At 42.0% G+C, this 11,726-nt stretch overlaps 1 protein-coding gene across 1 annotated transcript in view; it reads right to left on the bottom strand.

The window, feature by feature from the left end:
- LOC125040972 (translation initiation factor IF-2-like) overlaps nucleotides 1-4,358 on the bottom strand; it is a 4,988-nt gene extending 630 nt beyond the window's left edge. Inside the window, exons 1-3 of the mRNA XM_047635808.1 lie at nucleotides 4,228-4,358; nucleotides 642-1,190; nucleotides 370-391 (exon numbers count right to left, since the gene is read on the bottom strand). Coding sequence (XP_047491764.1) covers nucleotides 370-391; nucleotides 642-1,190; nucleotides 4,228-4,358 — 702 coding nt within the window. The remainder of the gene's footprint in view (nucleotides 1-369; nucleotides 392-641; nucleotides 1,191-4,227) is intronic.
- Nucleotides 4,359-11,726: the final 7,368 nt, after the last annotated feature.

The raw sequence follows: 11,726 nt of genomic DNA, 5'->3' as shown, positions 1-11,726 counted from the left end.
ATATATATCTCTTTTTTTGCAACTATATGACCTAATTTGTATAGATAACGTGAAATTATATAGAATAATTAAAACGATTCGTATTACTAATGCCGGCCCAATTAGCGAGTGCTTATTATTCATAGAAGTTGTCTTTCAGAACCATTGAAATTACTGCAGTTTCCTATTGCAAGCTAGTCCCAGGTTCGAGGTAAAACATTATAATTCTACTAGGAAGTTTATTACTTTTTATACAGAATATATATACAGAGTTAATAAATGTAGTTTTTCGATATCTGAATACTCTCTCTCTCTCTCTCTCTCTCTCTCTCTCTCTCTCTCTCTCTCTCTCTCTCTCTCTCTCTCTCTCTCTCTCTCTCTCTCTCTCACTCTCGTGTAGCACGACACTACACTGACAATGTTACATTACACAGCAAAATTTCGATATTTGAGTGTAGTGTGTGTGTGTGTGTGTGTGTGTGTGCGTGCGTGCGCGCGCGCGTGTGTGTGTGTGTGTGTGTATGCGTGCGTGTCTGTGTCTGTATGTGTCCGACATCCGGCGTATTTATGGGTAACACGTACACGTAGAAGAGCGAAGCGGCGCCAATATCATTTTTCCTCGAGCTTCCCACCTGTATTATCCATTTCATTTCGAGAATTACATTCCGCGTGAGCTAGAAAATGGCAGCGATTTGCATATGGGAATGCACTCAATAATGGCGCTGCGGGGCTGCGTCTCTTTCACATTTCCGATTTCAGAATTCAATTTGCGGCTCGGCTTGACCGCCTCGCTCGCTCGCGCCCGGACTGACGTCGGCGCCGCGGGGCGAGGCGGTGCTGCGCGGGGCGAGGCGGTTCGCGCGGGGCGAGGCGGTGCTGCGCGGGGCGAGGCGGTGCTGCGCGGGGCGAGGCGGTGCTGCGCGGGGCGAGGCGGTGCTGCGCGGGGCGATGCGGTGATGCGCGGGGCGAGGCGGTGCTGCGCGGGCGCGGGCGGTGCTGCGCGGGGCGAGGCGGTTCTGCGCAGGGCGAGGCGGTGCTGCGCGGGGCGAGGCGGTGCTGCGCGGTTTGAGGCGATGCTGCGCGGGGCGAGGCGGTGCTGCGCGGTTTGAGGCGGTGCTGCGCGGGGCGAGGCGGTGCTGCGCGGGACGAGGCGGTGCTGCGCGGGCGCGGGCGGGGGGCGCTCGGCTCGCACGTGGGCCGAGGGTGCTGTCCTGGGGTTATTTTTCGTTATTCATTTATTTGTTTTGAGTTTGGTTTCTTATTGTGTTGTTGGTGTAAGTTTTTTGGTTTTATCGTTTCTTCTTTTTTTTTTGTTGGCATCGCTGTTATTTTTAACTTTATGGGTATGTATGAATAAATAAGTCTGTTTGTCATGAGCTGATGTTATAGTCATTATCATTATCAGTATTATCATCATTATTATTATCATTATCATTATCATTATTATTATCATTATCATTATCATCATCATTATCATCATTATCATTATCATTATCATTATCATTATCATTATCATACCTCATTATCATTAACATTACTGTTGTGATTCTTATTGTTTCATTATTTAATTGTATCATCATTATTAATATCAAACAAGTACTTAAGAATAAATAAGTCCTCCAGTCATATTTTGTTACTGTGTTTAAAACAAAAAAACAAACACAAAATCAGTTCATCGTATTCAGCGGACAGGCGGGTTTATCGTAATGACAGCGCCATTATGACAGATTGATGGTCCACTTGCCTCTCGCAAAAAATATGTGTGTATATGGAAAAAAAACGTGTATATATATGGTAATATGTAGATAAATTAAAGTCCCTTTTGTACTTACTTTACATTTCTACAATTACAATAATGCTCTCTTAGGATTTGTCTTCGTTTATATGAACGCTCTCTTAAATTCTCTTAGCATGTACACGAACGATGCCTTTTTTACCATCCTGCAGAATGCAAAACAATTAAAAAAAATAGATAAATCAAATTGAATAACCACGAAATCCCCATTTACACGCAGAAAAAAAAAAGTATAATTCAATGAGAAACATTTTACCAAAACACTCAGCTACAAGCAATGGCAGCGCCGGTTTGTGCAAAGTGGACCTGTCGTTAAGGGAGGGATAACGAGCGTTCGAAATTACTTCATCAGATGACTTTCAAACTTTCGGATTCTGTATTTACATAAAAGGCTTGTCGGTATTCATTTCTTTTTTCGGGTTTTACGTATTTTTTTTTCTTTGTTTTTTTTTCAGTTTTCTTGTTTTCTTAGTTTTGTTGATTGTTTTTAGGCTCGTTGTTGATTCTGGTGACGTTGTGATCCGTAATAAGAACATTAATATAAACATTTTTGTTATTTCTATCGTTTTTTTTTTTTGTTGTTGTTGTTGGGGAGTAAAGGGTATTGTCATTGTTTTTTTATATTATTTTTGTTTCTTTTTGCTACTATTATTGTCTATGTCTTTGTCATCATTATCAAATCAATCATTCTATTTATCACTTATTCTAATTATAAATTTCCTTATCATCCTTCTAGTTTTGTCCTTGATGTAATTTTTGTAGGTTTTAATTTTATCATCGCTATTGACATAATGCATATTTATGAATGGTAAAAAAAAATCTCCCGTGTTGATACTATGGTAAAAAACCCACATTGCAAAAGCTAGACCTGAGGATGGAATTCACGTGGATTTCTCACTTTCAATTAATCTAGTTTTTGCATTGTGTTTTTTTTTTTGTTTGTTTGTTTGTTTGTTTGATTCTTCCAATACATATTTCAATTATTTCTGTTATTATTATTCGCATCATGGTTGCTGTCGTTGGTGGTGATATCATTTTCATTATTGTTGTTGTTATTTCTACTTTATCAATACTATCCTTATTATCATAATTATCATTACTTAATTGTTGCTCTTGTTCATGCTCCTATTATAATAATTCCGTTGACATCGTCGTATTGTGATCATTATCATCATCATCATCATCATCACAATTATCAATAGTAGTAGTAGTGTCATTATCATTTTAACTGTAACTTGCAATCTTACTGACCCGAGTTCAAATCCCTCGCCGCCAGTGGACGGTTTAGAAGCAAAATGAAACAGACAGCATACCACATCAAGCATATTCATTGTAACAAATGGAATGCAACTTGATTACTATTATTATCTAAATATGATCACCATTATCATCATTATTTCACCATTTTTGTGACTTTGATATCATTGCTATTACAATTACATTATTTTTTTTTCTTTCCTACCATTCCCTTTTTATTCGTGAAATCCTATTCCCTTTCCTTCATCGTTCAAAAAAGAAAGAAAAAAAGAAAAAGAATAACAATTATAACGATAATTTCAAAATAAAATATATAAATCACAGTATTTATATCAATACTCCATATACCTTTTCATCCCGTATCTTATTTCCCTAATTCATTATTTATTATTATTATTTTGCTTATCTCCGAGTAACAGCAGAACTTTGCAGCGGAAGAGGAAGGTGACCCGAGTTAATTACATACGATATTCACGTTTTAAAAGAAGGTGTCATTATGTCTCCCTCTCGTCTCATCTGAATCTAATTATATTCCTCATGTATTTTTTTTTTTTGTTTGAAACTTTTCCCGGGAAGAAAAGGGAGACAGATAGATTGGTTGGGGGAAGGGGAGGGGAAGGGGGAGCGAAGTAGGGGGGTGGGGAAAGGTCGAAGTGGGGGGTGGGGGGTGAGGGAGGGGATAGGTCGAAATGGATGGTTGGGGGTGGGGAGAGGAGAAAGGAGGGGAGGGGTAGTGGGAGGGGGAAGGTGGGGACGGGGAGTGGGAGGGAGAGGAGGGGGATCAAGGAGAGGACCTTCTTGCGGTCGCCTTCGTCTGTCCCGGAAATGATTCGGTCGTTCGATCACTGTGTCCTTCTTGTGACGTCTCACTTTTTCTTTTTCTGTCTGTCTATTTGTCAATTAGCTTCATTCTCTCTCTCTCTCTCTCTCTCTCTCTCTCTCTCTCTCTCTCTCTCTCTCTCTCTCTCTCTCTCTCTCTCTCTCTCTCTCTCTGTCTCTCTCGCTCGGTCTAACTCTCTTCATGTATGTTATATATATATATATATATATATATATGAGTTATAGACATACACACACACACACACACACACACACACACATATATATATATATATATATATATATATATATATATATATATATATATATACAGGGAAGACAGACGAAGACAGAGAGACAGACAGGCATATAGTTACACAAAAGAATCCTCAAGAGAGTGGTATGAAGAACCAAAGTAACTCAGAATCGACACTTCTATTTTTACTAATACCAAGAGCGTTCGTAACACCACCATCACCTCCCTGAGCATCACGATCATCACCGCCATCCTCGTCATTAAGCTCCACCTAATTATCACGTCGAATCACCAGAGAGATTAAATATAAACCCGATTACTTATCATCACCGATACTGCTGTAACTTCGCCTGAGTCATTCAAGGTGATTTGGAAATATCGCCGAGTTTAATTCCCCGAGAAGACGAGTTTTCCAACATCATTAAGTTCACGAGGGACTGAAGGGAGGCAGGAGGAGAGAGAGAGAGAGAGAGAGAGAGAGAGAGAGAGAGAGAGAGAGAGAGAGAGAGAGAGAGAGAAGAAGAGAGAGAGGAAGAGAGAGAGAGAGAAAGAGAGAGAGAAAGAGCGAGAGAGAGAGAGAGGAGAGAGAGAGAGAGAGAGAGATAAGAGAGAGAGAGATTGAGATAGAGAGAGAGAGAGAGAAGAGAGAGAGAGAGTGAAGAGAGAGAGAGGAGAAGAGAGGAGAGGAGAGGGAGAGAGAAGAGAGAGGAGAGAGAGGAGAGGAGAAAGGAGAGAGGGAGAAGGAAAAAGGGGAGAGAGAGGAGAGAAAATATAGGAGAGAAGAGGAGAAAGAGGGGAGATAGAGAGAGACAGAACAGACAGGGAGAAAAAAGAGAAATACATAATAGATAATGGGATAGATAGATACGTAGATGGATAGATAGATTAGAAGGAGTAAACAAGGTTTGGGGAAGAGAAAATGAGGGAAATTGATGGAAGGAGAGAAGATATGGGGAGAGGACGAAAAAAAAACATCGCGCGGTGGGCATGGATGTGGAGGGAGGGGGCGCCAAAGGAAATATGTAGAATGATCAGAGCGAGAAAACCCCCCATACGCGCCGCTCCACCCCCCCCGGTCGAGTATCTCGGAGACGGGCGAGCGCTCACCCTGAATACCTACCTAACCCGAAACAACGATTACGTAATGTCATCCCCTAGAACCCCAATTCTGAACTAACACAGAGCTCGCTCGCGCCGGCGCGCGCGCGCGGCTGGGCGGCGGCTTCGTCGCTTCTCGCTGTCTCGCTGCTCTCTCTCCCCTCCCTGTCCCTCCCTTCCCCGCTCTTCCCCTCCCCCCCCCTCACCCGATGCCCCAATCATTCCCCCCCCCCCCCCGAAACTCCCACCCTCCCCCCCACACCGAGTTTCACATCCCTCCAACTGGTCTCACCCCACCAACACCACCAGTTAAAATAAATAATTCCCTCATGGAATCTCCAAACACATTAGCCCAATATCGCAACCGCCCACCAACCACTTTGAAGCACTCCCCCTGGCCTACACCAGCCACCAGCCCGCCCCACACTACCCGAAAATCTTCATGGGATATACCAATAATAAAAAGCGTAGATATCTTCTGGTTTAGACTAACGACCAATATACAAGGATTGGAGAGTAAAACTAAAAAACAATATCACAGAAAACTCAATAATCTATATATATATATAAAAAAGTCAATAACTAAATAAAAATATAGAGTGAGTGCTGTGTGTTAGAGATAGAGTGAGTGAGAGATGGTTTGAAAACAAGTAAGAAATCCAAAAAATAACAAAAACAAAATAATACAATTACAATATACAAAACATATTTAGTAAAGTCAAACTATCTATGAAGAAACTCAACAAATACATACAATCCAAATCACTAAGTATAATCCACCCAACACTTACTTATATATAATCCCATAAATATGCACACATATATATAATATACAAAAACAAATATTATAATAAATAAACAGTTTGTGGTGTTGTGTGGTTTTGAGTGCATATATATGTATGTAAGGCATGTATAAAAATATCAATAATAGTACAGTAATTACAATAACAACAAAACTAATAACAACATAAAAATAAAAAATAAAGATACAATCATAATATTCATGATAACTATCATAATATTAATGATAACTATCATAATAATAATGATATTGACGATAACAATAATAATAACAGTACTAATACCAGTAACAGCAATGACAGCTAAACTGATAATAATAAAAACAACAACAACAACAACACACGCACCCTACAGCCTTCTTATACAAAATTCATCCCTCGTTAAAGCTTTAACACGGGCTATTATTCCCTCGAAGCGAACACGTTAGCATAGTGAGTCCATGTGTGGTTCCCCCCCCACCCCCTCCCCTCAGGACGCACAAGGAGCGCTAACAGCTGGTCTCGCTTCCTTCGACCTGATGAGGGATAAATCGTTGTCCGCTGCGCCTCAAAGACCGCGAGGCGAAAGATGCGTCTCAGACCCGCGGAAAGAGGTCTGGCCGGAGGCGGGGGGTGGCGGGGGGGGGTATGATGTACGTGGTTTGGACTCGTGGATTTTATTATACAATGATGTGTGTATATATATATATATATTAAATATATATATAATAATAAGTTGTGTTGTGTTGCGTGTGTGTGTGTGTGTGTATATTATATAAATATTATTATGTATAATAGTAACTATGTGTTTCTGTGTATGTGGTGTGTGTATGTGTGAGTGTGTGTTAAAATACATAAACATTTGCTATAAATATATATATAAAAAAATATATATATATATATATATATAAAATATATTTATATAAAATGTATATATATATTTTCTTAAAAATATTTATATATATAATATATATATATGCATGTATATAACAATACATATATATACATATATATACATATATATACATAAAATATACATATATATACATATATATATATATATATATATATATAATATACATATATAAAAATTATATAACAACATATATAAACACATATATCTAAATACTATCTACTATAATCTCTATATATGTAAAAAATTATGTATAATATGCATATATATGTATATATATATATTATAAATATGTAATAAATTAATACAATATATTATGTATATATACGTATATTATACATATTAGATATATACATACATAACATACATACATACGAAACAGGGGAAACAGAACAGTACACACAAACTCCCACACGACACACATACACACAGCACCACCCGACACAACACACACACACAAACACTACACACATATATATAAAAATATATATATATATATTATATATAATATAATACATATATTATATAAATATATATATATATATAAAAATATATATATATAATTTATTAATGTGTATATATATGATATATAATTGTGAATATATATAAAATTTTATATATACACATATATATAATTATATATAAAAATATATATATATATAATAAATATATATATATATATAAGAACGCATATAACTATGGTGTAAGCACAAGCGTATCTTCTTCTCTTTCTCCCCCCGGCCGGGTCGCACTTCTTCCTCCGCCCCTGCGGCCCCTCGAAAGGGAGGACCCACACCGACGCGGGTGAAGGCATTCAGAGAAGCTCAAGCCACAGCAACACGAGCAGTCCGCTGAGATATGCTCTCTGAAAAAAAAAAAAACCTTGCTATCTCCCTCCCCCCCTCCCTCCCCTCTCGCCTCCTCTCCCCCTCTCCCCCTCTCTCTCCACCCCTCCCCCTTCTCACCCTTCACTCGATTCCCTCTGCACTTCACCCCGCCACTTCCTACTTCTATCTCTAAACCTACCCCTTTCAATTCATCCATCTATCATCTTTCCATCCTATCTCCCATCCCCCTCCATCCTCTTCGTCCCTCCCTCATTTCCTCCCTCTTCCTCGCCCCTCATTTCCCTCTCCTTATTTACCCCTTTACCTTTCGACCTACTCCTCCTTTATTTAGTTTCTTCCCCCTTTCGTCCCTCTCTCTCCCTCCCCCTTCCCATCCCCTATTTCACCCTTCCTCGTACCCTTTCCCCTCGCTTCTCCTCCTCCCCTTCCCTCCACCTTCCCCTTAACCCTTTCCCCCTTCTTCCCTTCCTTCCCCTTCCATTCGCTTCCTCTCCCTTCTTCGCCCTTCCCTCCTCCCTCCCCCCCACCCCTCCGCTTTTTTTTTGTTTCCTACCCACCCCATTTTTTTTGCCTCTTCCCCCCTCTCCCCCCCCCTTCCCCCACTGCTTTTCGCTTTTTTCCCCTCGCTTTTTTTTTTTTTTTTTTTTTTTTTTTTTTTTTTTTTTTTTTTTTTTTTTATTTTTTTTTTTCGCTTTTTTTTTATTTTTTTTTTTTTTTCTTTTTTTTTTTTTTTTTTTTTTTCCTTTCTTTTTCGCTTTTATTTTTATTTTTTTTTTTTTTTTCGCTTTTTTTTTTTTTTTTGTAATTTTTTTTTTTTTTTTTTTTTTTTTTTCTTTTTTTTTTTTTTTTTTTTTTGTTTTTTTTTTTTTTTTTTTTTATTTTTTTTTTATTTTTTTTGTATTTTTTTTTTTTTTTTATTTTTCTTCCTTTTTTTCTCTTTCCTTCTCTTTTTTTTTTCTTCTCCTTTTTCCTTTCCCTTGTCTTTCCTTTTCCTTTTTCATTTTTCTTTCTCTCCTTTTCACTTTCCTTTTCTTTTTTTCTCCCTCGCCACCCCTTCATCTTCACCAAACCATGATTCAACATCACTCACACTCCTCAACACCTTCCCACCCCCCTCACATCCCCCCCCCCCCATCCCCCTTTCCCTACCTTCCCCTCCTCCCACAACCACAAAGCCTCTTCTCTTCTCATTCTTCCCCCCCATCTCTTCCTCCCCTTTTTTCCCCCTCTTACTTCCCCCTCCCTCCCCCCTTTCCCTACTTCCCCCTCCTCTTCCTTCCAACAGCCACTTTCCCCTCTTAATCGCCCCTCCCCCCTCCCTTCCCCTTCTCCTCCCCCAAGCCCACCCGCCCACAGCCTCTTCCCCTTTCCCTCGTCCCCTCCCCCAGCCCTTCCCCTTCTCCTCCCCAAGCACCTCCGCCCACAACCTCTTCCCCCTTTCCCCCTCTTTTCCACTCCCCCTCCCTTCCCCTTCTCCTCTCAAGACACCATCCGCCCCAACCTCTTCCCCCTCTTTTTTTTTTTTTTTTTTTTTTTTTTTTTTTATTTATTTTTTCTACTTTTTTTTTTTATATATCTCCCTCTTTCCTCCCCCCTTCCCCCTCCCCCTCCCTTCCCCTTCTCCTCCCCCAAACACCTCCGCCCACACAGCCTCTTTCTCCTTTCCCCCCCTTTTCCCCTCGTCCCCTCCCCCCCACCCTTTCCCCTTCTCTCCCCAAGCACCTCCGCCCACAAACCTCTTCCCCTCTCCCCTCTTCCCACCCCTCCCTTTCCCCCCGTCTCCTCCCCAAGCACCTCCGCTCCACAAGCCTTCTTCCCCTCATCCCCCTCTTTCCCCTCCCCCTTTCCCTTCCCCCTTTCTCCTCCCCCAAACACCTCCCCCACGCCGCCTCTTTTCCCCTCTTCCTTCCCCTCCCCCTCCCTTCCCCCGACTCCTCCCCCAAACACCTCCGCCCACAGCCATCTTCCCCTCATTCCCCTCCCCCTCCCATCCTCCCCTTCTCCCTCGCAAGCACCTCCTCCCACAACCTCTTCCCCTCTTCCCCTCCCCCCTCCCTTCCCCTTCTCCTTCCCAACACCTCCGCCCACACCTCTCCCCCTTCTTCCCCCTCTTCCCCTCCTCCTCCCCCCCCCCTTCCCCTCGAAAAGCAAACCTCCGCCCACAGCCTCTTCCCCTCTCCCCTCTCCCTCCTTTCCCCCCTCTCCCTTCGCAAGCAACTTCCTCCAACAACCTTTTCCCCCCTATTCCCCTCCCCCCCCCTTCCCCTCTCCCCCCAGCACCTCCGCCCACGGGCCTTTTTCCCCTCTCCCCCTCCCCCTCCCTTCCCCTTCTCACTCCTTACCCTCCCCCTCCCTTCCCCTTCTCCCTCGCAAGCACCTCCGCCCACAGCACCTGCGAGGCTGAGGCGCCGAGATGTATCGCGCCCGCCTAAGGAGCCCCGGGGGCGCGGCGCTGATTTGTTCCTTGTCTTCCGCTCTAATGATCATGCTCCCCTCTACGTTTCCCTCTCTGTCTGTTTGTCTATCTATCTAGAAATCTGCCTATCTGCCTATTTATTTACCCATCTATTTATCTGTCTATCCATCTATCTATCTATCTACTTATAGAAACACACACACATATTTTTTTTTTTTTTTTTCAAACAGCCGACATCCAGGTCTGATGGCCTCTTGTGTCTCCCCCAATGACCACGGGGCCTAACTGTGAGTCCCTAATGTTATAGGCTGTGCGTTTATCTCGAGGGGGGACTACAGGGACGCTGCAAAGGTCAAGAAGGTCGTAAGGTCTTTTTCTTTCGGTAATTTCCAGTTCCTGACGACTCAATTACTGTTTCGTTTTCTTCGCCTTTACTTATTTTTGTACAGGGCATAGAGATGAATCCATAAATAACATGTGTCTTTCACGTAGCCTTTTTCTTTCCGATCTAGACAATCCTGAGCAATTTTTGAACATTCCTGGAGGCAATCGCATCGTTTGAAAATAAAAGTGGTGCTTCGCGTGTTGATTATACCTTTTACGTTATCGGTTTGATGTCCTTAGTGGTCGTAGTTGTCGTAATAAGTGTCCTGATGGTCTGTGAACATTTCCACCCAGTCGTGCTGTGGAAAAACGGCCCTGAATGGGGAAGGCGCGGACACGCCGTGCTGGAGACGCCAACGGCATAAGGTGAGGTAATTTGAAATATAGCGAAAGAAAAGGCGTCGTGACCATGTCGTGGAGGTCATAGCAGAGGTCGTAGCAGAGGTCGTAGCAGAGGTCGTAGTAATTCTGAACAGGTCGTGGTATACTTGGTCATTGGTACCGTAAATCGTAGTGCCTGCGCGCCCAACCGTACGAGTAATACGCCACGTCGTCGAGGGGTCGTATTAGTGTCGTACGTGTCGTAAGGAAATCGCACACGGGATGTTGAAAAGTCCGGAGAGTCGAAAGGTCCGGAAAGTCATCGCAAATTGTCATAAAATCGTGAAAAAAAACATATCGAAGGCATGAAAAAGGTTTTAGCGGAAGAGATCCTTCTGTATTAGTATCTATTGCCATTCACGAAAACACTCATCTGCTTCGATAAATGCACTTTCGACGATTCAAGTTCATGCTCTCGTACACATACACACATATACGCACACACTCACATAGAAACAAGGGTACACACACTTTCACACGCACACACCCACACACCTACACACACACACTTTTACACAAACACACACACGCACACATATAAACACATGCACACATACACACACTTTTACACACACACACACACACATTCCCACACACACCCTTACCCACACACACACACACGCGGACACACACAAGCACAAAAATAACGCACAACAACATACATACACCATACACCGCGCACATACCTTTTTTTTTAACAACACCAACACAAAACACAAAAAACACCCCATTCCCAAACACAAACCCCTTTCCCACAAACACATACCCACACGCAGACACACACACAAACACACACACGCA

Source organism: Penaeus chinensis, chromosome 1 (genome assembly GCF_019202785.1).
Source record: "Penaeus chinensis breed Huanghai No. 1 chromosome 1, ASM1920278v2, whole genome shotgun sequence".
Classification (NCBI taxonomy): Eukaryota; Metazoa; Arthropoda; class Malacostraca; order Decapoda; family Penaeidae; genus Penaeus; species Penaeus chinensis.
The sequence above is the reverse complement of the archived record's forward strand: the minus strand, read 5'-3'. Positions and strand labels throughout refer to the sequence as shown.